Source organism: Aulonocara stuartgranti, assembly GCF_965226115.1.
Source record: "Aulonocara stuartgranti genome assembly, chromosome: 10".
NCBI classification, from domain to species: Eukaryota; Metazoa; Chordata; class Actinopteri; order Cichliformes; family Cichlidae; genus Aulonocara; species Aulonocara stuartgranti.
This window is the reverse complement of record NC_138946.1, coordinates 13,219,690-13,245,979: the sequence shown is the minus strand read 5'-3', so window position 1 is coordinate 13,245,979 and position 26,290 is coordinate 13,219,690. Positions and strand designations below refer to the sequence as shown.

At 38.6% G+C, this 26,290-nt stretch overlaps 2 protein-coding genes across 3 annotated transcripts; one reads left to right on the top strand and one right to left on the bottom strand.

The window, feature by feature from the left end:
- Nucleotides 1–1,832: 1,832 nt before the first annotated feature.
- hspa4a (heat shock protein 4a) lies at nt 1,833–14,528 on the bottom strand. Its single transcript, XM_082549434.1, has 20 exons — nt 14,443–14,528; nt 14,177–14,332; nt 12,010–12,067; nt 11,753–11,893; nt 10,796–10,918; nt 9,441–9,540; nt 8,992–9,125; nt 8,453–8,697; nt 8,214–8,290; nt 7,822–7,973; nt 7,431–7,537; nt 6,719–6,852; nt 6,434–6,615; nt 5,900–5,983; nt 4,745–4,903; nt 4,124–4,249; nt 3,866–3,973; nt 3,624–3,743; nt 3,336–3,497; nt 1,833–2,894 (listed from the first exon to the last, which is right to left on the bottom strand). Exons 2-20 carry the CDS (start codon nt 14,281–14,283, stop codon nt 2,682–2,684), a joined length of 2,532 nt encoding a protein of 843 aa, XP_082405560.1. The 5' UTR covers nt 14,284–14,332; nt 14,443–14,528; the 3' UTR covers nt 1,833–2,681.
- On the top strand, nt 13,913–24,299 carry zcchc10 (zinc finger, CCHC domain containing 10). 2 transcript variants are annotated; one of them, XM_082549437.1, is made up of 4 exons: nt 13,913–14,095; nt 21,171–21,332; nt 21,481–21,522; nt 23,410–24,299. In XM_082549437.1, exons 2-4 carry the CDS (start codon nt 21,214–21,216, stop codon nt 23,651–23,653), a joined length of 405 nt encoding a protein of 134 aa, XP_082405563.1. In that variant the 5' UTR covers nt 13,913–14,095; nt 21,171–21,213; the 3' UTR covers nt 23,654–24,299. The 2 variants fall into 2 exon arrangements, with proteins under 2 accessions (XP_082405563.1, XP_082405564.1); XM_082549438.1 differs by lacking the exon at nt 13,913–14,095 and adding an exon at nt 16,400–16,509.
- Nucleotides 24,300–26,290: the final 1,991 nt, after the last annotated feature.

Genomic DNA, 26,290 nt, shown 5'->3' with positions numbered 1-26,290 from the left:
TATTATGGTACACTGACAAAAACATATACGTTTATTCACAGGATAAAACAGTTGTTTTGTATCACTAATTGTCCAGTGCGATTACAACATACAGTATTATTGTCACTGCTACATTTCTGTGATGGGTACCAGAAATTATTTCCACTACTAATTAATTACCGTTGAGCTCAAAGGTCCTATTAATAAACGGTTAACGAATGTGTATTTATGACGACGATTTGTGAGACTGGTAAACTTATGATACGTACGATGGTCTTTCGTTCTACACGGTGCATTTCAAGGTCCTGCACCCATCCGTCGGTAAACTGTACCTGGGCTTGTTGCAGTGACCGGAAGTTACTAAACTTCATGAGTGTGTGCACTCACTCCAAGAACCGTATGATTATAAATATGCATATAAATATGCTAAGATGAGATAGCTGACTTCATCTAACTAGCAAATGTTTTCCAGGCTATGTTGGTGATACAGTTTTTTTTTTTAATGTGTATGATATTTTTGTCATGCGATTTTAAAGCCGGTCCTACAACCGCATCCAAGAATAACATGCAGCTTATCTCAGAACTGTCGGTGAAAATTATTCTTGGAGCTAGGTTTAATTGAGCTGCATTTTAAAGAGGTGCAATTTCACAATTTGTGTATATTTTCTAAGTTCACTATTTTGTCATGTGTTGAGAAAAACACAGATTAAAAAATTACATGGTCTAATATTTACATTTAGCATAACTGCAACATTATTTTTTCGTTTTTTTTTTTAAAGACTCGAAAGGACTTGAAATTCAAAGTTTCAGACTTGTGACTTGACTCGGACTTTTACACCAGTGACTTGAGACTCGACTCTGACTTGCCTGACATTACTTGAGACTTGACTTGAGACTTGAGGATAAAGACTTGAGACTTACTTGAGACTTGCAAAACAATGACTTGGTCCCACCTCTGCTGTTCATTTACTTGCTGATACTAATATCTAATCAACCAATCACATGGAAATGCAGTGCTTTTAGCCATATAGACATGATCAAGATGACCTGCTGAAGTTCAAACTGAGCATCATAATGGGGAAGAAAGGTGATTTAAAATATTCCCAGTACGAGTATTTCAGAAACTGTTGTTCTACTGGGATTTTCCTACAAAGCCATGTCTTGGGTTTATAGAGAAAGGTCTGAACAAGTAAAAAAATATCCAATGAACAGCAGTTCTCTGTAAGAAAATGCCTTGTTAACACTAGAGGTCAAAGGAGAATGTCAAGACAGCCTAAATTTGGTGTAAAAAATATGAAAGCATGGATCCATCCTGCCTCGTATTAATGTTTTAGCCCGCTGGTGGTATAATGGTGTAGTAAGCGCATGGCCCACTAGAGGACGCCAGGCCCTCCTCACAAAGCATGTTTTTGACTGTATCAGTGGACTGCTGGAGGTCACTTTGAAGGGCTCTGGCATTGCTCATCCTGTTCTTCCTTGCTCAACGGAGCGGATACCGGTCCTGTTGATTGGTTAAGAATGGCCTTCTGTTCTAGGATATACAGCAAACCTGGCAGTGACAGCTGATGTGCCATCCTGGTAGAGTTGGACTACCTCGGCCACTTCTACGGGTCGGTCAAAAGCTAGCAGCGCTCTCCTACTTAATTGACCATATCAATATTCAAGAAGTTTAAATGGCTTGAGGTTATATTCTGCTTAAAAAGTGTTTAATTTTTTGGAGCAGTGTATTGTGCAAGGTTGCAGGATGTTTGTAGAGTGTTTGCAAAACTACATTTAAAATAAACCTTATTTTCTTTCTGAAAACTGGATGTAGGATATGCAATTACTACTGTGTTCAAGACAAAAAAAACAACTTTTTCAGCTATAAGTCATTTTATTTTTTTAAATTTTTGCTTCTTTTTGGTGACGTGGCAACAACAGCAGCACCCAAAAAGGTGATTTGTTGCACCAGCATTCACTTTTAAGTAAAAAACAAAACAAAACCCCTCCCAAAACAAAAAATTCAAGGCTACCAGAGAACAACAGACATACCAGTGCTTTTGAATGAGAAAAGCTCAACAAAGAAATACTGCATGACAGTAACTTGTTGTATATAGTTCAAACATACGATACAAGTAAACTCAACAAAAACTCCCTGCTTCCACTTAAACGAAATAACATTATAATCCGAAGTTACAATTGTTTGTGGTGGTGGTGGTGGGGGAACACAATTTTGTCATGTACAACTCTGAACAATCCGTGTTAACTACCAGTGCCTCTGTATGTATACTTACACTCAGACATACCGCAGTAGTTTACATTTTCAATAATCTCGTATGTATAATTCTCTCCTGAACAGCTATTTTGCTTACAAATTTTTCATATCTGACATTCATAGTTTACATTTGCTCTGGAAATGCTGAAGTCATCTTTAACAATACAGCCCACCAAAGCAGCACAGAGAGAAAGCAGTTTCCATCCTACGCTCACAACCTTTATGTCATTAAGTAGTCCGTTCAGTATTACTATTATGCAATATTTTTTGTAGTCAAACAAAATGAGAAATGGCATGCTGAGGCGGCTGGTTGATGCGTAGTGTTGATTAGAGATGCTGTCGTCTGTGTCTTTGAGAGAGGCTACTCGGTCATCAAGAACAATCTCAGAGGAAGGACAGAACTCTGTTTCAGGAGGAAACTAAAACTCAGGGGCTGCAGTGGAAGCAGTTAGTCAATGTCCATTTCAGGGAGATTTTTCTCTGGCGTTTTTGTCTGCTGTTCCGTGCCCGCGGGCGTCGTTTTGTCCGGGTTGCACGGTTGGCTCTCTGTTCCCTCCTGTCCGTTAACCGGCCCATTCTCCGTCTTCTCCTCATTAGGAGGCTCCACCTTGGGTTTGGGCTTGGGTTTAGACAACACTGGGTTGCAGGATGCATAAAGCTCCTAAAGAGTAAAAAGATACACATGCTTAGAACATGACATCACAGTTTTTAAACTTAAATTCTTCAGCTCATACCACAATGACAAATTACTTCAAACTGCTTGGCAGCTACTACAAGACTGTTGAGTGTCGTTTTTGGCGTTGGGTTTTTGTGAAATCTTCAGATGCTCTTAGGCCGTCAGTATAAGGAAAACAAAAGATAATGATGAATAATGATCTTAATCACCATTAAAGTAAAATAATAATAATAATTCATGTTTATTCTGTTAAGATTTTTTTAAGTTGATGTTACAAAAGTATACTGGATAAACTTTGCTAATATGTTCATATTTATATTACTGTCTACTAATTGTAGACAATGAGCCCTTAAAACCCTAAGGAAGCCCATAATGAAGCTCTCTTAAAGAGCATGCAAGTGGTGTGTGTGTGCTTTTAATGTCTACCTTAGTCTTGGCCTTGATTTCTGTAACTTTGACCACTGGGTCCACGGTGAGGTCTTGATTGTTCTGCTGGTTCATCTTGCTGTTCATCCAGACCATGGCATCATTTACCTGCTTGTCCACCCTGGTCACCTCCAGCTCATCCAGATGATCATAGAGCTCGTCCTGTTGGGGCACACAAAAGTAAATTTGACAAACGTCTGGGGATTCTTGAGCTTAGTCTGTGATATGTCTGACCTACAGCTGTTCTTAAAACTTTGTATAAAGAGTTCAACAACAAACCCTGGTTACCTTTGCCTTGTAAGCTTCAATTATCTTCATGTACATCTGGATTTGTCTCCCAAGCTCCTCAAACGCTTTCGGCCTCTCCTCAGCTTCCACGTATCTCTCGTGGATAGGCTGGCCAATTTTCTGTTAAAGCAACATCGTCAGTAAGGCCGCAAAGTTATTCCAAATATCTGTAGAGTGAACCATTTTATGTCTTTTTTTTCCTCCCATAAAACTGTCCAGTCATACAATGAGTGCGTAGTTACCTTGAGTTCAGCCAGTTTGTCGATATAAACTTGCTTCTGTTGGTCTTCTCCATCTTCATACAGCCAGTTCTCTGTGTCCTCCAGTTTTAATGAGAACAAATCGCGATCCTGCATGTGAAGCAGTGAGGAAGATTCATTGTTTAACATTAAACGCATGCATTTCATCTGAACTGAAGGTTTACACTTAGTTTAAATTGAACAGAATCCAAATGTTACAGAGACGATCAGTGTATGATGACGTGTCCAGTGTGTACTCACTGCTTCATTCACAAACTTCTCCAGGATGCCGTGGAGTTTGTCCCTCATGTCGTACACGTACTCCTCCACGTTGTTCTTTGCATCATTCCTCTCCTTTTCCAGCTTATCCTGCATGATCATCTTACCCTGGAGGAGTCACAGTAAAGTCTACATTAGTTGAACTACTTAGTTAAGTGTGCACCAAAAAAAACAAAACAAACAAAAACAAAACAAAAACATACAAAAAAAACACCTGAGGATGAAGCAAGACAACATTTACAATTTCAGGTATATTCCTGATGTTACACATGTCAAAAGAAAAAGAAAAAAAGGTGATATTATGGTTTGATTAACTGATTAATTATCAAATGATCAAGAGTTGTCCATTTTTAGGGGCTGTTAATGATAAAAGCCAAATCAGCTCCTCCCTTTTTCACACTGTTGGCTGCTTAATATGTTCGTTTCTATCTTTTGCTGCTTAGACAAATACATGTAAACAGCTACACTATGGAGACACTTCTTTAAATGTTAATGGTAACTAGGACAGCTTAACCCAGGGCCAGTGAGCATCACTAGGCATTACTGCTTGAGACAACACTGTGCATGCACACCACACATTCCTTGTGATTTTTACAGCATTACCTCATTTTCCACAAACAAATTTAGTTCTTCTCCGGAAAGCTGCCAGTCCAAGCTGCTCTCTATGGGCAGCTCCAGTGTTTTCGTCTTTACTTTGGGCTTCTTGGCCTGAGGAGGCTGGTCGTTCTTCTTCTCCTGCTGCTTGGCATCCTCTGTCGTTGTCTGTAATAGCAGAGATGAAACACGTTTTTCCCCCACCAGACAAATCAGCAGTATTTGACTTCAGCCTTTTTGAGTACTTGAAAAGCTCCAACTTCAAACGTGCTTTTGTGTTTCACCAGTTTCACAATTGTACCATCTGTATAATTTTATTGTGCTTTTTGTGATAGGTAAATTCTGGCCTGTATTGACTGTAAGTTTCTATATTGTTAGTTTATAATTTCTTCATGAGCCTATGGCTTTTATTTGTTATGTCAAAAGCAAAATTCCACATGATAAAGTATGGATGCATTTTTCGTTGTAAGTGAGAGGAACAATTATAGTTTTTAGCTCTGGGAATGACGACACTTTTGGAAAGTGATGACACCTCAGACCTTCAGAGGGCCATTTGAGGTTTGCTTAAGACATGGTTTTAGAAGTTAGTCTTTACAAATAGAGAAATTTATGTGTGTTTTTATGTTAAACAGCATGCTTCAAAAAAATAAAAAATAAATGAATGTTTTAAATTTAAAAAAAAAAGTCAGTGGCAAATCATGTTTCTTAAAATAATGAGGAAAATAAAATGTATTGGATGTATTGGTTACCTGGTGCTGGGCGATATGGTTAAAAATTACAATAATGGTCATATCTTGCCAGACATATATTTCACAATAGACACTGCTGGAGTAATACATATCAAATTTTACATTAGCTCTGCCAAATACTTTTTCCCCAGTGGCAGAAATAAGCTTCCATAAGTATCCATGTACATGTGTATCAGTCTATTTTGGGTTATTTTTGTGTTAAACACTGTAAATTGTGTCTTTAGGGGAACAAGGTTTGTTGAGGAAAGTGAACTTCTTTTACATTTTAAAGTCTTCGGGTTGCTGTATGCGTAGTACTTATACAGAACAATCTAATTTTTCTTCTATATGAACGTATGTACCCATGTATGTACACATGTATGTGTATATGCATGTATGGGCATTAGGGTTTCCTTATCGCCCAGCACAAGGTTACCTCCATTTCTTCTGTCTCTATTTTCTTGTCTCCGTTGTCTCCAGCCTGGAGTTTCTGATCCTCCTGGTCCACTTGCATTTTGCTCTGACACACGGTAACGAAAGAAAGAATATACATATAATTAAATTAAAACAACATGTGCTGCTCTGTTGCTGGTGTCATCTATTAAATCTGGGTTCAGCCCATTTTAAAATGGCAGTCCCCAGCAATTATTCAGATGTTCACGTCAAGGTTTTGGAAATGTTTGTGTCATGTGCACTCCTGTTCAAGAGTTGCAATCAGTCTGTATGCAATAGTGTAGTCAGAAACCTTCATTGCTAAAGCTATTAAAGCCATCTAAAGCTTGTCAAGACAAGATGCCTAAATAATACAGTAATGGGGTGGGGCTGGAACTAGGTTACTGATTGAAAGGCTTTCTCAGGCGCAACACAAACAGAAAGCAAACATTTCTCCCGTCTCTTCCTTACTGATATACACATACCCTCTCCATGTCATTAGTGTCTAACAATCAGTGCAAAAGCACATAATACACACCTCCTCTTCCTTCACGATCTGGTCTGTTTCCATTGGCTCCTCTCCTTCAGCAGTTTTCACGACTTCAACCAACGAGGCGCTTGATACACTGAACACACCGTGAACGTTCACCCGAACTTTTACCTTGACCTTTGCGCTCTCCCCTGATGCCTGAGGAGCCACATTCTGGATCAGAAACTGGCCTGCGGAGTTAAAAGTTAGCACTGATGAAAATACCTGCGCATATATGAACAAATAAATAGAAACTCACAGAACTGCATCTAAATCTGAATGAAGTTGCTGTACCTATAGTGGCTTTAGGGTAAGGCAGCTCCTTGGGATTGTTGTAGTAGGCTTCAAGGCTGAATGGCTCTTTCCGATAGAAGGTCAGTACTTTAGAGAAAGGAGCTGCGTGGTTCTTTGGGAAAACCTCACAATCACTGCAAAAAACACAGAAAGAGCAGGTGATTGAGACAAATATACAGGGACAGGACATCAGAATGTAAACTCAATTTTCTGTTCATGTCATCGATGGTTTGAAACAAGCTGTGCTAGCTTACAGTTTTTATTCCAACAACGCAAGTGGTGAGAGAACTGACACGAAGCCTACCATTTGTCCTCTGAAGGTTTCCACCTACTCAACCACCCACCCACCTACCCACCAGCACGCACCAATCTGTTATTTGGCAACAGTTTATAAAACACATCTGAAGTCTTTATCAAACTCAAAGATCATTTATGAGAGGGTTTTAGGGCTTGAAACAGGATTTGGATGTTATTTAGCAAAACGTGAATGAATCCAGAAAAGATTTTTGATACTGGATCTGCGTGGTACATGGGTGTGGGCAAGGTGTGGCAGAAAGTCGTGAAGGGAGTCAACAGTACGAGTTCTGGCTAAGCTTACCCTTCAATATAATAGGAGCAATGTAAACAGGAGGACAATACATTCAAGTATTAAACCAGCTGCATTAAAGGGATGTTTGTGCTACTTTCTGTTAGATTCAAGCCTAAAGAGTACCTGAGTCCTTCCTCTGCAGCTGAATTCCACTTTAGGGAGATGGAGTAAGGGACAACATCTGTAATTGAGAACTCTCTCACTTTGAAAGCTGGTGACAAGATGGCACACTGAGGGGAAAAAAACACAACAACAACAAAAACCAGAATTTTAAGGTTAAACTTTTGTGTTCTTCATTTTCAGGCCAAAAATAGTATTCAGTATTCAGTATCAGTATTTGTGAATCTTTTTTGTTTTGTTTTTTTAAACTGTCTCCAAATCTTTCACAGATCACAGCCTTCAGCGATCCTCTCATAGGTCTCCCTCCTGGTATAACACAGCTGTTACTGTGTGAGTCTGCTGCCTGAGTCACTGTGGGGATCAAAGTGTTTGCCATGTGACAGGCATGCTGTACCTGCAGAGCACAGCCCCTGGCCACGGCCTCGTCTGCATTTAGGGTGGTGCTCAGCTCTTTGCCGAAGAATTTGCTGATCCGCTCTTTGATGGCAGGGATTCTGGTGGCGCCACCCACGATCTCAACTGCATATATATCCTCCTTTTTCAGCTCTGGATACAAAAAACAAGCGACAATCACGAAACAAAGCAGGTTATTTAGGTTTACAAAGTAATACGTTTCATATTTGTTTCATTTTATTTTTAAAGTTGAAAAGTAATGATTAAAGGAAGGCTAACGTGCTGCTATTGTCCAGGGGGAAGGGCTACCACAGCAAAGCACATGACTGAATGTGTGAGCGTGCACGTGCCTACAGGGATAGTCCAGCTGCTATTACAGTCTCATGTACTCACTGGCTTGTTCCATGACGCTGCGCAGGGGACCCTCGACTTTGGCCAGCAGCCCCGAACACATCTCCTCAAACTGGCCTCTGGGGACACATGATCATAAATTATTAATAGGTGCAGCCAACATGCACACTATGGAAAACTCCATTAATTTAAGAAACAACACTATTCCCTTTTTAAAATACTTGTGGCTACATGCTATATGCTGATCTTATTCTCTTATTTAATTTAACTTTACTTCTTACCTGTTTAGTTTACTGGAAACATCAATATCATTCATGAAGCACTCAATGTTGAGAGGGAGGTCAGAGGAGTTGGCACTCATCAGCTTCTTGAGCTTCTCGCACTCCTGGTAGAGCCGCACAAGTGCACGGGGCTTGGACCTCACATCCAGCTTGTACTTAGTTCCAAACTCCTCGCAGAAGTGGTTGACAAGGATATCGTCAAAGTCCTTGCCACCAAGGTCTGAGTCAAACGCAGTGGCCAGGATCTAACAGTAGAGAAGGTAAATATATTAGTAGTAGGTAGAAGCAAGTTTAGGTTTTGCCTCTGACGATTTTTGATCCCTCCTTATTTTTCAACAGCATAACCCAGAACACCAACATCACTGATAGTCAGAAGTGTTCACCACTGACCGTAAATGCTGTATTTTTTTTTTACATTTATTTAATAGTCAGGCCTGTTTATTGACATCAGAATATCGTAAATATAAGATTTAAACAGAATCCACTTTAGTAAACTTGCTAACTCACATGAGCACTTTCAGTATTTATCCATCACTCACCTTGAGCTTTCCCTTATTGAAGGCACAAACTGACACCTGGTAACCAGAGTGGCCCAGGTCCACAAACACCACTATTCTGGGCTTCTCTTCTGGAGCTGGCAGGTCCTGCTTGTAGATTCCATATGCCAGAGTCACTGCAGCAATCAGACAGAAGCTTCAGGTTATTTTCTGCTCACCGCTGCATCCAGGAACTAATTAGTACTCCAAATTCCAGCTGCACTATGCTAAACTAAATCTGCTCGAACTAATGCAATTGTTACTGCAATGCTGCAAATGTATATAAATAAAATGTAGGGCAGGTTTAATGCTGTGCATCTATTTCACTGTATCTCATGGTTAAGTTATAAGCTAATGCAATAACCATTTTCAACGTGTTTCTGAGTAGTATGAGATTAAAGGCTCAACAACAACACAGCAGACTTAAAGATGATCTAGATGTTTCCATGAACCTGCAGTAGTCTCGTTCATCAGTCGTAAACAGTTGAGGCCAGCGATCTGAGCTGCGTCCATGACTGACCGTCTCTCTGCATCAGTAAAATAGCTTGGTACCTAAGAGGAAAACAAAAAAAAAACATTACATTACACTATTCCATATTTAGGATCAATCTGGGCCCCTCAAAGGAATAAATCACCCATCTCACAAGATTCATAACCTCCCTGGATAAAATTACCAAGTTAGTTACTCAGGGTGCCAAAACAAAACAGCTCCTTGTGGAAAAGATCACAGGCTAAATTTAGCTATTGGCAACAGTACTAATAACATGTCATCCATCTCCAGAGCTGATGTAAACCTTAAGTTTAGGCCCAGTGAAAGCAAGGGCCTCAAAGTGTGAGCTCTGTAACATTACGTAACAGATCCTTATTCTGTGCTAAAGAAACACACGCTTCCCACTCTTCAGCTTCGAGGTACAAGAGACGAAATAAAGCTTTCAGACAAGACGTGTGCTGAAGTGCTCAGGGCTCAAAATGTGACAAGAGCAGGTGGCAAAGCATTTCTACACCTTGCAGGCAGCTGTCAGCCTGCATATTTTACCTGAGCTGGTAGAAAATTCAACAGGATGACATTAATCGCTGGCTGTCAAATGACAGGATGTAAATCTAATGCAGTGTTCTATTCAGGTACAGTACACAAAGTCACTTTATGGCAACTTAAAGATTCATCATGCAACGTCACTTTCACCAAATAAACAAACAACTCCTAAGACATTTAAAGCTACCTCCATAAGATCTGTTGTTACAAACCTAAGCCTGAAAAACCATCTATTGAGACCAGGATAACCAGGTGGATTAATAAAAGACCTATCCAATCCTATTTAACACGTCTCATAGAGCTTAAGTAGGGTTGTGCCACATTATATCATCCAAAATCTGGAAGTTTTAACATGATACAAAAGTATTATACAGGAAATCATTGCTGTAGCAACGCCATGTGTTTAGGTCCTCTAGTGCAGACAACAATGAGACAAGCCCAGGAAAGTCTGACAGTAAAAGCACCGTGTCAGCCTCTAATGATGATTTAGTACCTAAAAAGGAGGCGACTTCAACACCCTCTGACACACCACAATACTTTGCGAAATATGCAAGAAAACTGGTCCTGCAAAAGGTACTTGAGGAAGAAGTCATCATCACCAAAGCTACGAAGGAGCTGGTAATGTGCAACCCAAATGTAAACACGTGAATCAACCAGGCGCGCTGGCTGCACTCAGTGTGACAGGACGAGCAATCGGTGGATGCAGTTTACATGATGGAAAAGGAGGGCTATAAGCAGCTGGTTAAAATCCCTGAGCCAGGATGCAATGCTTACCGAGATGACGCAATCTACTACTGGTTTCTTGAGTGCACTTTCAGCAGTCTCCTTCAGTTTGGTCAGCAGCATGCCAGTTACTTGCTCAGTGCTGAATATCCTCTCTTCTTCCATGTACATCACCTAGAAATTGGTAATGAGGTAAAAGATTACTGTCAGGACAAATCATACAGCTGTCCAGTAGAGTAAGATGTTTGCTGCAGTGTACACAAGACATTTTATGTTAATATTTCCATTAATAAGAAAACTCATTAATTATTTAAATGGCTATCTCAGTTTCATTTAGGGTTTTTTTAAGATGACAAAAATATGCATATGTGATAAAATATGGAAAAGATGCAGATTGCAAAGCCTTGTGGTTTAACAGGCAAAACCAGGTTTATGTATTTTGATTTGATTTGATATTTCTTGTGCTCTTATTTATCCTGAGGACTGACATTAATCATCTCCACGGGGACTCTACAACATGCCGCTCTGTGCCTTTGCAGTGTGCCAAGCGAAGCATTGTCATTTATGCACTTGCAATAACTTTGGGTATTTCTGGAGTCTCACAGTCATCATCTGTTAGTGCCAGAAATGTGTACATTTTTCACATTTAGGCAGTCAGCAAAGCGTACGGTTCATATCACCAACACAATTATCATTTTGCCCATAGGATAATATTCCAAGAGACAAAATCCCTGCAGAAATAAGTACAACATACTGAAAGTGTTTTTAGGATTAAATGGGAAGATGAAGTAGGAATGCTATGAATCAGAGCAAAAAGTATTACATGACGCACTTCTTAGAGCACAGCATGTAGTGAGTGGAGGATGCAACATAGTCAGAAATAAGCTGTTGTATCTACTGTGCGGTCTCTCGGTTAATTTTCTTTTAATGGTCTTTTTTTTCTTTTGATTAATTATTTCCCATCAGCTAAGCTGAGGGCAGAAACCTGGTTAGAAAATACAGTCTTACTTTTATACCGGCGGCCCCAGAGGGCATCGGTGCCAGCTCGTACACCAAGTTAGACTTGGCCGACTGGATGTAAGGATCTGTGAACGCTCTGCCATGTAATCGCTTGAAGCTCTGCACTGTGTTCTTATAGTTGGTCACCACCTGAATAAAAAAAGAAAGACAAAACAGGAGGAAACAAAGCCAAGTATTAACCACTTTTTACATTTAATTGTAAATAATTCTCATAAATATGACCGTATCGGTGAATTAATTTTTACCTGGCTCTTTGCAGCAGCTCCTATCGAACGATTTCGGGGTCCAAACGATACAAAAGACCTGGACACACACGAGTCAAAATGTTAAGCTACATTAATGACACAACTAGCAGAGCTTCACATGATAGTTCAGTGACCAATCTACACTGGTCACAATTTTTAACTAGTTGATCTCAGCACTTTTCTAAATAATCCTTGTTGAAACCTGGACTGAGGCTCCAGACTGGCTTGTTTAAGTTTTGAGTTGTCTGTACTATATAAACACAGGCTGAAGTGGTGTGGTAAGTCCACTTAAATCACACAGGGCTTGCCTCTCATCACCATCTCTATCAAACACAGATGCTGATGACACAGAGTAAGCGTTGCTATGAACACACAAGTGGAGTGTGGTGATGTCAACAATACAAGTCTCTGAGGAGAGTCACTCAGCGGATGCTGATCTTCAATCAAGAACAGGACAGGAAGTTGTATGGTAAATAGACTGGCTGTTATAAAGTGCTTTTCTATTCTATTTGAGCACTCAAAGGACTTTTTACAGTGGTGTTTGTGATGTTTATGATGTAGTAGAGAGTAAGTTCACAAAAACAGTTCAATATTTGTCAAAAAATGTCCAATATTCATAATTTTTCAAAATTTAATGCAACATATTTATGTGAGCAACAGACAAAACGTTGTGCAAGTTACCAGGAAAGTATTTGTTTTCTTTTTACTCAGTAAGTATAAGCCTTTACAGAACAAAGTGTGTTACGAATATTCAACATGAAATTCTGTGTTTAAATTCTGAATGTGAATTTGTCGTATAATACATACACACATATACATATATATATATATATATATATATATATATATATACACATATACATATATACATATATATATATACATATATACATATATATATACATATATATATATATATATATATATATATATATATATATATATATACACACCAAGAAACTGTGATGTATAATCTTTCTATTCACCAAATTATCTTATACGTGATCTACTTCTCTGACACATGTTTGCCTTGTAAATTTGAATAAAATTAAATAATTTTTAAAAAGTCCAGGTTGATTCACAATAAAGTATCTTCAGCAACTTAATGATGTATACATATTTCATATAACCATGACATAAAACCCATTTTATATATATTATATTAAATTTTTCTGACTTTCTGACTAGTAGGTGCACATCTAAGCATAAATTGGGCGTTAATGCTTATCTTTTTCTTTCCCTGTTTAATACAAACGTTATAAATAAATTACAATATAATAACTGGTCTTATTTCATTTTATTAATACTCTTTGGGAGGGAATTCTAAATTGTAATGATACATCTATAAATATACCAGTTAATCATTCAAAACCAGTGACAGTGTATAACATTCAATAACGCTTGTGTGCTTTATATTAACGTTGAACTCTTACAAAAGAGAAAATACTGTAAAGACTTTAAAAATTAGTCACGATGACTGAAATCTAACTAATGGAATTACAAAATGCGCCATGAACCCAAATAAGCAGAATTCAAACAATATTAAAAAACCTTTCTGATAACAATATGTTTTTCAATAATACTTTTGCATAATAATAAATACTATATAACCTTACACCGTTTAAAACATGAAAGGCTAAAAGACATAAAAATTTGCTAGAATATTCCAACAAGAGATTGGCCGCTGTCGTCATCGTACAGAGCATAACGCAAGGCGTACAATTTGCCACACGGGGCACACCGGTTGGTCGGAGTTTACGCCTTGAAGACAAGCACAACTACTTAAAAACGACAGGTGGCAAACACCGCCCGGTCGTGTTTTAACCGGCGAAGCCACACCAATTCTCCAAACTGTCATTACCGTTAATAAAACTATGAGCTCAGCTAACTTGCTTAGCTTCATAATCGGTCTTGGAAGGCGGTGTGAGCCTTATGAGTTAATTTCTAGATGGTTCCATGCTCACCATAGACAGGCTGAGAAATGTATCACTAACTTACACGGAAAAGCAGTTCAATTTCCCAGCAATGAGCACAAATGGTCGCTGAAAGCAGAGAAGTTGCGTTCACGTGTATTACAGTGACACAGGTGAGACAACACTTATAAATGAAAACCTGTCCTGTGTAGCTATCCTTCACAAACTATAATAAGATTTTACTTGGTACTTACGGTGTACATCTGTCGCTGTACTCATTGGCGATTGTCTCGATTCCTCCAGCTCGGGCTACAGCTACATAGCAGCTTTGAAAGCCCAAGTCAAATCCCACCACTGACATCTTGAGCGATATGTGTCTCCTAGGTTTATCTTTGTATACAGTATGATTTCTGTAAAGAAAATAAACCTGTAACTAGATTTTAAAACATAAAAAAGATGCTCCAGTCAAGTGAAGTTGTTAAGCTGCTCTGTCTTAAATACTTCTACTCATAATCCACACCGCTGATTGTTGCCGGTGTCTCTGATGTGTGTTGGCAGGCTGCAGCGGCAAGGTCTGCTTTACCGTCTCGCCCGCAGACATCGCGAGATTTACAGGGTTCTAGCGCTCTCTGGACTTTTCCATATCCACGTGAAAGACAGTTCTCCAACAGTCGAGGTGTAGGGAGAAAGCTCCATAAATTTCTTCTTATTTAATAATAAATAATAAAAAAAACCTCCAAGTTTAAGGTTTACAGTAAGTGAAATCAACAAATGACTAGCTTGATGAATTCTGGAATCGAATCAGGGTGGGGAAACAAAAATAGACTGTGATGCAAAAAGTGATGAAGTCATTTTTGTCCCCTTTTGTTTTTTTTGTTTTTTTGTTTTTTTTTTATTAGAAATAAAAAAAAATGTAAATGACCCAGCTCAGAGCAAAGTCATGGGGAAAATAAGAAAATATAATAACATTAAACAAATAAATTATAAACAACTAAAGCATAGCAATTTTTAAAGTCGTTGTTACTGAAAAAGATTAGTTTTTAAATACGTTCTCCTTAGTAATTTTCATGATATAAAATTACCAATCATTATAAATAATTAGTATAAAATAGTAGCTGACATAACACTTTTTTGGTTTGGTTTGCAAAAACAAAATGTCATTTATTTAAGAATCTATGAAACAGAGAAGAGAGCTGATGACATGTAAACGCAGCTCTGACAAATCGTAAATGCAGGTGGGTGTGGTGACACTTGACTGCTGAAAGTGTGCACTGTGTTGGTGACAGATAACTGAATGCTTAACCTCAGTAACTGTTTCCACAGAAAGTGGAAATAAGAAGCTGGGGAGAAATATGATAAACAGAATGTTTATATGCCATTATATGCTGATTGTAAACGAAACATTATTATGTGAGGCACATTTTTTCCTTTAATGTAGTATAAATGAATCACATGTATCACAGTACTGCACTAAACTCTAATTCATTTATATTTTATTTGAAACATAGGAAATCAATGCACCAAGATATTGAAACATGTTCAAACCAAATGGAAATACAAGAAAAAACTGAGTTTGTGAGTTTGTACACATATTTGGATAATGCTTTTGCTGTATTGGCAGTGCGTTTGGTATCACTGTCATGCTTTCCAGACTGTATTGCACGGAGGATCAAACTCTGACTGTGCTTTTCTGCAGTCATAATTTATCAGTTTTAACAAGAACTCCAACACCATGAGATTTACATGATGGAGGGGATTCATATCTGCATTTTGTTTTACAGATTCTGCAGACACTCACAGTTGTACGTCTCTCCTGACCTCTTCTGCACAAACTGATGATGATTCGACTCACAAATTTCAAATTACACTGATTTTCAGACCACTTTTTTTTTTCTAATTTAGCATACCTCGGGCTGTTTCCCATTCTTAAGAATGGCTTCTTGACACTCACTCAGACCATTTCGTCAAACAGATGGATTAAGAGTCAGGTCTTTACTGGATTTTGTCCTGTTTCTTAAGGATGACTTTGAGATACTTCTCATCTGCCGAAGAGAGCTTTTTTGTAGTTGTTGATTACAATTTAACGACATACAATTTGAAATTGTGTCTTTAATTGTCTGATCTGTATTGCCACCATACTCATTTATCACTTAGATGGCTTTTGTATGTTTGAATGATTCATAGGTCAGAGTTAAGTGTTACATACACAGACTGGACTGAAACGGAGGGAAAATAACAGCGAATGTCCAAAGGAAAACTTTGACAGAATTCAGGAAGCCTGCAGAACCATTGCTCAAGAACACTTAGAATAATATCCTGTTCCTTATAAGCAAAATATCAAGAAAAATGAGGAGTTGCTCAAGACTTTTGCATAGTATTATTTAAAAAAACACACACAAAACGTCAGGGCTGCTGTGAATTAAATGTTAATGATTACAAATACATGCAGTAGACCTTCCTTACCCATAGGAGGCGATAACGGAGTTGATTGGGCCGGAAATACGCGCTTATTTAACGCCAACAAAGAAGAAAAAGTAACCTGCAACATGGCGACTCCCATGCATAGATTAATAGCCAGGAGGCAAGCGTGAGTATAATATTGTTAATTGACTGTAGCGCTGTGGGTTTTGTATATTCGTGAGTACTACAGGCTGTTGAACAGCAGCGAGGTTCAGCTGCTCGAGCTCCGTGTCAGACTCAGGGGCCGGTGAACAGTGAACGCAGCTCCAGCGCGCCTCTCTGTGCTCCACATCATTATTAGCTTATTTATTCTTGTAGAGGGTGTCTGTTCAAGGCTGGTTGACGCCGTGAATGCCACTTTTGTCACACTATCTGTTTCAAGAACGACAAATAAAATGTCGGGTGTCTGTCACGTTTCTGCGCTCACTTGTTTATAAAAGTCAGGCGGATTTTTGCCGTATTTTAGTGTCTGTGAGGAAATGTTGAAAATATTTTTGCATTGAATTGTAACACAGGCAACACAGCAATGTCCCGCTGGTGCTCGTTTTTTTTTTTTTTATTTATTTATTTTTATTTATTTATTTTTTCCAGCCATTTATCACTGGTCTCAAGTTTGCACCTGAACTTATTCTGATACGTGAAAATGATTTCATCTCTTCTTGAGCAAGGAGAACTGCAGGGTGGTGCTCCTTTTCATTACTGTTTTTCTTTAATGAGCATTTGAATTCGTATAGGAATAAGAGGTCGGCCCATCTTCATATACGCTGCATATTTACTCACTGTAGAAAAAGCACCTTTAAAGCACTAATGAAGTTAAAACTTCCAACTTCTTCAGCAACTACAAAGCTTTGTTTATTAACATTTACAGTTGTGGTCCAAAGGGGTCATGGTAATTTTGGGCTTTTAATGATTTATTTGATCTGTTCTTTCTCTAGGGTGGGATTACTGTACAGTGTACATCTTTAATGATGGTAAAAAAAAAAATGGTAAAATGGCCTGCATTTGTATAGCGCTTTTCTAGTCCCTAAGGACCCCAAAGCGCTTCACACTACATTCAGTCATTCACCCATTCACACACACTGGCGATGGCAAGCTACATTGTAGCCACGGCAAACTACATTGTAGCCACAGCTGTCCTGGGGCGCACTGACAGAGGCGAGGCTGCCGGACACAGGCGCCACCGGGCCCTCTGACCACCACCAGTAGGCAAACACGGGGTTAGTATCTTGCCCAAGGATATTTGGCATGCAGTCAGGAGGCAGCCTGGGATCGAACCACCGACCTTCTGATTAGTGGCTGACCTGCTCTGCCACCTGAGCTACAGCCACCCTGCATCCAGTGATGTTAAAAGAAGGCAAGAACAAGTTTCAATTTATTTTGGATTTTCTCTAATCCACATAGCATCAAAAGTGTGTGTATATATACAGGCTTAAATACTGCATACACCTCCACTAATATTTGGTTAAATGTCCTTTAGCAAGTTGCACCTCAACCAGACATTTGGCAGCCATCAGTAAACTACTGTCAGATTTTTGGCTGGATATTTGAGCACTTTACTTGGCAGACTTGTAAGAGTTTATTTAAATTGGTTGGTTTCTTAGCACTAACCTGGTTTTTAATTTTCAATAGGGTTGTGGTCAGGGCCTTGGGAAGGTCTTTCCAGAAGTTTGCCCCCCCCTATTTTAAAAAGAAAAACAAACAAAAAAAACAGCTTTGATGTTTGCTCAGGATCATTGTCCACTTGGAACATCTAATTGTGTCCAACTTCCAAATGTTTAGTTCTTGATTTGAGGGGAAGTTGAAGAATTTGGAAGTAGTCCTCCTCTTTCATTATTCCATCCCCTTTGTGCAATGTACAGGTAGCACTTGCACCAAAACAGCCAGAGAGCAGGATGCTACCACCACCATGCTTATTCTTAGGTTTAAAAGCCTCACCTTCACTCCTCCAAACATACATCTTGTGGTTGTGGCCAAATAGCACCAATTTTTTTTGTCTCGTTAGACCATAAAACCTTTCTCAAGAAGGCATTTCACTTGTCCATGTGGGATGCAGCATATTTCAGTTGAGTTTGAAAGTGTTGATTTTGGAGCAGGGGCTTCTCGCTTGATCAGCCCTTGACCCTCTCAGTCTATGTCAATGTAAAACTAGCTTCACTGTGGACAGTGATGCTGATGTTCCAACAGTTTCCAGTTCATCATCGGGATCAAGCGCTGGCGGTTCCGCAGTTGTTCCTGGGTGACACATTTGAATAAAATTCCTCCAATACAACTTCCCAGTTTGTGTAAAACTGGAATTCTCCTTTTTACTGTAGATCTTCAGTAAGTTCCTTGGGCTTTAACAGTTCAATCTAGTGAGTGCTGTAAGCCAAATCCTTTTTATGCTGGCAAAGAGAAACTACCACTTGCAGTCAGTCATGATCACTAATGAGAAGTTAATAGGCCTTGGCCTTTCATGTTAAAAGACACTGTGAAACCTTCAATGCCACTTTTTAAAATATTTAAGTAGGGATAGGTATCGTTTAGATTTTATCCAATACCGGTGCCAAATCGGTACTTTTGAAACGGTGCCTGTGCTTAAACGGTGCTCGAACCGGTGATTAAAGAATGGAGAACACAAACTAGGGCTGCTCGATTATGGCAAAAATGATAATCACGATTATTTTCACTGAAATTGAGATCACGATTATTTGACGATATTTATTTCGTCCGCCAGAGCTTATATTATTTTTTTACATGCTGTAGTGCCATTTGTGGGAGCATTTCAAGTTGCTATACATCAATACAACTGTTATAGCCCATATTTTAAAAATGTGTATGCATTAAGTCCATAGTAACTACATTAATTGCAAAAAAGTGCAATAAACTACAAAAAAATTGAAAATCGTTTTTGTTTTTACATATATTTCTACTTGGAGAAATTTAAGAGGTTTATCCCTCAAAACTTTAAATACAAAAAAGTTGCAAAAAATAGTTTACAACAACAGGAAATTTATTTTGAGTGTCTTCATAGTTTTATTTTTGGAGATACAGCAATTTTTATATACTGCAGGAAAAACAAAAAAACAATCCTATGATGCAAATTTGCAAAGAATGTGCATCAAAATAAACTATTTCCAGCAGTGCAATTCGAGTTCTAAGGCCTACAAGTAAAAAACTACATTTTCCGCAAAAACGTCACTTGCGATAGTTCGCGTTGACGTCTTGTTCAATGTGGGAAGTTCATGATCGGATCGGCAAAGCGTGTTTCTGGAATATTATGTTTTTGTTCCTGCAAGCTCTTTTTATGCTATTTTTGCAAAGCTATATGTGGAAGGAAACCGTGACCGAGGACAAGCTGATGGCATAAGAAGTACGTACAACTCCTCTGGTTTCATATGGAAAAAAATTTATTGTGCTAGCTTAGCGTTCAGGTTCTACAGGGATTTAAAAATAGTTACACAAAACGAGCATGCTGCTCTGACCGGCTTTAAAGGTTTAACAATAACAATGTATTGAATAATGACTTTAAAAAATAATATAAAATAGTGTGCAAATACTGATAACAGTGCAAATGTTTGCAATATAAGAAATAAATGAAAAATGTGAACTTGGCAGTGTTGCTCTGTGGTGCAGTTACGACACCATAGCAAAGTTTACACACTGTGTCTACTTGATCCACGTCTGACTCCGCGAAGCCATAATATTTCCACACCACTTAAGTTTTTTTTTTTTACCTTTCTTTTCAACCAACGGCAGTCCACTCCTCTCCAAATAACTTCTGCTTAGCTTTCCGAGCTTCCCTCGGGTCCTCTTAATTGTTGTGACGCGTGTTCGAAATGCAGAGCAGTGCGCTTGATTTGCCACATGGAGCAGCGCGAGAGTAAAGCATGAGGGAGGGGCTAATAATCGGCTCAGTCATTTTTAATGATCGTTGAAAGCCCAGATCGTAATCGTGATTAAAATTCGATTAACTGAGCAGCCCTAACACAAACTTTGTCCAAAAACCTTGTAACTACGACGGTGTTTGCTAGTTCACCTTGCATGCATTAATATAATAACGTTGTTAGCGTACTTAACGTAAATTACACACGAACAACATTAAGCTACTCGCCCAGAGAAGAACTGCTGATGCTGCCATCGTCATTTCTGCTACACTGGCAGGGCTAGGGGCCAGGAGTCTCCCCTTCGGGTTCTTGGGAGATGTTGCTAACTCCAGGTTAAAAAAAACAAAAACGCTATGCGTCGCCAGGTGTTTCATCAGATTCGAGGAGTTACCTCCTTTGCACAGTATCACCTTAAAGCACTTGCTGCAGGCTGCTGAGTTTGCGTCTTTTGCTGTGAAGTACAGCCAGACTTTGACCGCTTCGCCTTGGGCATTTGTAATCTGTAGCTCTGCTATAAAAGAACGTACGTACATGGGCCCGCCTACTATCCTTGGAAAGGTAAAATGATTGGCTATAATCCAAAGTGTATGACATCTCAGGAAAAAAAAGCACCGAAATGTGTGCTGCTTTTCGGTCTGGTTACTACCGTTTATGTCAGAACCGTGCCATAATGGCACCGGATACCAGTACCCATCCCTATATTTAAGGGAGTGTATGTATATATTTAAGTATGTATGCATACATTTGACACTTTGTGGGGGGAAAAAAGAATCCAAGAAAGTAATTGAAAGTCCAAACTTACCATGACATTGACACCTACGATGAGTGGATGTAAACTTCTTACCACAACTGTATGTGACAGCAAAGAGGTGTACCCGCAGCCATGTCTATTTACATTCATATTAGCCTTTGTTGTTACATACAGGGAGGCAAACAAACAACATGTGCGCTGCCAGAAGTGTTTGGAGATGGGACACTGGACCTACGAATGCACCGGGAAGAGGAAATATGTGCACAGGCCATCAAGAACGACTGAGCTGAAAAAGAAACTCAAGGAAAATGAAAACAAACCCCTCAGCATAGCTGGGTAAGGTGTCTTGATCAGATTAAGCAATTTTATGTACAACAATACCTCTGTGTTAATATAGATATTTGTGCATCAGATTTTCTTTTTTCTAATCACTAATGATGTTCATTAAAAATCTTTTTTTTGTTTTAAATATTGGTCTCTACAGACCAGGCACAGAAGGCTCCAGTGAGAAGAAAGTGAAAAAGAAGTAAGTAAGGTGGACCAACTGTCACAACTGATATGATGTAGTTATCAGACCTGCTATAAAGTAGGGTTGCACAATTATTATTTATTTTATTCTTTTTTTTTTTTTGGTACCTCCATGATGTCTGTGAATAAATTGTGTAGCAAAGTAGTGGAACGTGATTTCAGTGCATCTTTGCGAGCTTTAAGAATATGCCAATGGGCCTTGCAGGCTCACATTCATGGACATCGGAGTTGAGGTTGGACTTACGTTACAAGAATAAGTCCTGCTTTCCAACACTGGCCTGTGGAGTTGCACAGTTCATGTATTACATTCCTAAAAAAATAACTTATTACACAAAATGATACTGGGTAACATTCATAGCAGAGAAGAATGGTTAGATTACGGTTTTGCAATTCAACAAGTTTTAGACTGATTAATTTCCGGGGGAAAATTTGCTCAGCGAGGGATTCCAGGAAGGTGCTGGCATCCCTGAGTATGTGTTTCGGAGCTGCTTCCCTGTTTTGAAGCTTTAATTAAAACCAGTCTGTTTTAAGTGAGTGAAACGTCCCTAAACAGCTCCCTCTTGTGGAAGCTCTTGGTGACTGCACATCACTACATTTGCAACCTTTTCAAATCTCTTAAAGATTGCAGTGTTTTGTCTCATAGCCATAATGTCTAATCCATCAACCTAACTGTTCTAAATGTCATCTGTGGTAATCTTAAACACTTTGTTTATCCATTGAAAATGCATTAAAACTTTTATTTAATTTTTTTAATGGTAGATTCTGGTCTCATCACAGCGATGTGTTAGAAACACCATTATTGTAGTCTGAGCTGTGATCACAGCAAAAGCACAGTTGTTACTAATAACAAGTCACAATGTCTCTGTTTTGTTCTCCCAGCATGTGCAAAAACAGGACTGTGAAACTGAAGCAGTTACACCAAAACCTGTTGTTTTTTGTTTTGTTGGGGTTTTTTTTGTCTTTTCCTCCTTGACACCTTTGCGTTTCTTACTGCGACAGCCATAAAACAGCCACAGCACTCCTTTCAGCTGAGGACTCTTTATCTTTCCCAAATAAATTAACCTTCTTCTTTTTGAGAGCAGTAAGAGCGTCCGTTTGGGTCTATTTAACTGAAGATTGACTCAAGAGTTTGTCCCCTGGTGGTAAGGGTGCCTGACACAGCAATTATTCAATGGGTGTAAAAGCATTATTGTGTGTGGTTTAAAAAAAAAAAAAAAGTGTCACTTGAATGCATTTTAAGCCAGAGTCGACTTGAAAAACCTCTCAAAGTTCTGCTGTCCCAAGTGTTGTGACTTTCTTAGTCTTGCTTGTTTGTTTGAGGGTCGGAGGGGAGAATGCCATCAAATCCCATCAGTACCAGACATAACAGGGATATATGAAAGTAGCTGTTGAGAATTATAACACTGTCACTCCCTGCTCATAAAAGAGGCAGATAAAGGCCTTATTATCAGAGAGCTCATCGTGCGACTGTTCTGGTCTGTTCAGCATCCAAAAGGAAAACCGTAAAATCGTTGTCACGTGTGTAGCCGCGAAGTCTGCGTGACACCCAGCTGCACCAATTTCCCCATCGTGGAAAAAATGCAGCTTGCATGTATTATCTCATCACGCGACACGTGTGAAAGGGCAACTCTGGATAATGTCCCAACCCACATTTTCCTAGAATTCGCGTGTGAGAAAACAAATTGGTGTGCAGGTAATGTTCCAGGTATGCAAAATCAGCACTTGTAGTTGACGTTGTGTCCTCTGAGTTCCAGTGTTTGTAAACAGAGTATTACAGCAAGTGAGATGCACCTTAGGGACTGTAACAGGTACAGCCTGAGACCTTAATAACCAAACCTCTGGTGTTCAGCGTTGGATATTCAGATTTTCCTCCACTTGTTCTCAGGGCTAAAGACTCGAGCGACAGCAGCAGCGGCTCAGGCGGCTCCTCCAGTGACTCATCGTCAGACAGCAGCGATTCCTCCAGCGCCTCTTCAGATGACAGCAGCAGTGACAGCGACGATGACAGCTCTTCCTCCTCCTCATCCTCTTCTTCGTCCTCCTCATCTTCGTCCTCAGACAGCTCAGACTCAGGAAGTAGCAGCGATTCGGATCAAGGACCTCCTAAGAAGAAGAAAAAGAAGAAATAAACATTGTGGAATCAGCAGGATTTCTTGTTGTTATTTTTCTTTTCCTGATTTTTTTTTTTTTTTTTTTTTTTTTTTTTTTTTTTCCTCCTCATTAAAAAAAAAACAACAACAACTGAGTGGATATGGACTAAGGAGAGGAGACACGATGTCACAAAAGAGAGAAATAAGGCAATTCCAGTGTTACTTCTACTAGTGGGATATTTTCTTCAATTTTTAGGTCTACTAAGGATACAAACTTTAAATATCCAAAGCAACGAATGTGATTAATCAAATGAAATCTTGTGATTTTGTACTTTAGTATATTTTTAGTGAAACTTAATCTGTACAGTTCAAAATCTTTATAAAACAGCAGCATATCTAGAACTGAAAAGACATGATACAACAATAAAAGATTATATAACAGTTGTTTTAGTCTGAATAAAATTAGTTACGCACACAAAACTCTTGTTGCTCGGGAATTGGATTTGCTTGTCTCACTGTAAAGCTAGTTTTTTTTTTTTTTTTTTTTTTTTTTTTTTTTTTTTAAAACCTTTTTGAATTTGCTATTGTAAAATATTTTATTTTGCTAAGAAAAACGCATTATATGATTTTTAGATATATGGATTTAGGAATAAAATGTCAAATAAACAGTCTTTTTGTTCACGAGTTTACAAATAAAATATTTTTTAAATCAGCATATAGTCATGTGAAATACAGGTTATTGTAGTTTTGCATTTTCTATTTCATTTCATTTTCACTTTGTTTTTACGTTTAGTTGGCGTTAGTTTTCAGAGAGGATTTTCTTTCTTCAGTTTAGTTTTTTTCAGTTTATCATTTTAGTCTTTTTATTATCAATATAGGGAGGGGATATGTCAGTTTCAGGAAAACCAAGGATTGCAGTAAAAACAAAGCTGACTCGGTCTTGACGACATCTAGAGTCTTAATAAACACATCCATCAATGCCTCATCAGGCAAGTTGTAACAATTGTTTTTTAAACTTAGGGTGTTTTCTGAATATGCTTTATTTTATTTTTTAATAAAAGTGTTTAGTTTTAATTTTTAGCTAGCTATAATAACCTTAATCGGCACATAACAAAGAAAAACCCATCTTGTGTCAGCAGGTCTTAAAATTATTCAACACAACCTCATATGAACGACACATGACATAGTAAATCATTTTTAACCTTAGCCAAACTACAGAAGCAGTGTGTGGGAAAACCAAGTATACCCTATGATTCAGTAGCTTGTAAAACCGCCTTTAGCAAGAATAAGTTGAAGTAATCAATTTCTGTATGACTGACAGTTGCTTACGTTGTGGAGGAATTTTGGCCCACTCTTTTTTCCTTTCTTTTTTTTACAGTGTTGTTTAATTTCATTGAGGGTTGCCGTTGCATTGCGTTTGTTTATGCTCAACTTTCCTGCTACAGCATTTCATCAGGATGAGGTCTGCGCTTTGACTCGGCCATTGCAACACCTCGATTCTTTCTTTTTTTTTCCAGTTATTGTGTTGCAGATTTAATGCTTTGCTGTCAATGTCCTCTTGCACAACTCAATTTCAGCCAAGCTTTAGCTGACAGTCACATGGCTTCACCTTTTACTCAATGACTGCAAAGTTTCCAAGTCCGGTGGTTGCAAAAATACCTCAAATCATCAAACCTCCACCACCATGCTTCACAGTTGGTGTGAGGTGTTGATATGCTAGTTCAGTTCTAAGTTTACAGTGCGTATTATGGCCAAACATCTTCACTGTGTACTGATATGTTTAAGGAGTTTGCTCTTGTGGTTTGTTTAGATGCAACTTTGCAAACTTAAGCTGTGCTGGCCTGTTCTTGTAAGAGAGAAGAAGCTTTCTCCGGCAACCCTTCCAAACAAGACATACTTGTTCAATCTTTTTGTAACTGTACTCTCATGAGCTTTAACATTTAACATGCTAACCAAGGCCTTTAGAGTCTGAGATGAAGCAGGGTGTACTTAGTTTCTCACACGTTTTGGTTTTTTGACTCAATTTTTGATGAATAAATAATAACAGTGTAATATGTCACGTTTTCAAGTTTAACTGAGGTTGCATTTACCTTATTTTAAGACCTACTAAGGACCAGATGTTATTTTACATTATGTCCTGATGCCTGAAACCTTAGAACTGAAAACGGATCCACTTCCTTCTTTTCATTCTATGTCCATGTCAGGCAGTATTAGTGGGAAGTGCTGTTGTCTTCAAAGATAATATAAAATCTTGTAAAATTATTGTTTTTGTAGTAATTAAAATATAAACATAGAGTTTAGCATCCAACACAGACAGTCAATAAGGTTACAGGACACCCAAAAGCTGCTTTGAGCCTTTTAACCAATGTAATGTCAGTTTTTGCTGCGTATAGGCACCTGTAAAGTCAGACATATTATTGCACATCCACTAAAGGTGTGAAGTTGGAGGCAGAGTAAGACATCACATTGTTTGAAAGATTAAAAATGAATCATATTACTATTTAAAACGTATTTACTTATTAATCATAGACGCGGGCAGCTAAATCTAGATAACTAGGGTGTGTGTTGAAGATTAGATGAGCTATGAATTAAAAGCAGGGTACGGTTTGTCATAACTTGCTGTCCATGGTACAATCAGGGAACAATGAAACGTGATTTCCTAAACGTCAAAGTCTG

What these genes read in the sequence shown, in the direction of transcription:
- zcchc10 (XM_082549438.1), top strand. Translation starts at nt 16,469, where the DNA reads ATGGCGACTCCCATGCATAGATTAATAGCCAGGAGGCAAGC. An exon ending in AAACCCCTCAGCATAGCTGG is followed by an intron (nt 21,333 to 21,480) that starts GTAAGGTGTCTT and finishes TGGTCTCTACAG; the next exon opens with ACCAGGCACAGAAGGCTCCA. An exon ending in GAGAAGAAAGTGAAAAAGAA is followed by an intron (nt 21,523 to 23,409) that starts GTAAGTAAGGTG and finishes ACTTGTTCTCAG; the next exon opens with GGCTAAAGACTCGAGCGACA.
- hspa4a (XM_082549434.1), bottom strand. Translation starts at nt 14,283, where the DNA reads ATGTCAGTGGTGGGATTTGACTTGGGCTTTCAAAGCTGCTATGTAGCT. An exon ending in TCAATAAGGGAAAGCTCAAG is followed by an intron (nt 8,698 to 8,991) that starts GTGAGTGATGGA and finishes CTCTACTGTTAG; the next exon opens with ATCCTGGCCACTGCGTTTGA. An exon ending in CAGCGTCATGGAACAAGCCA is followed by an intron (nt 7,974 to 8,213) that starts GTGAGTACATGA and finishes TTTTGTATCCAG; the next exon opens with AGCTGAAAAAGGAGGATATA.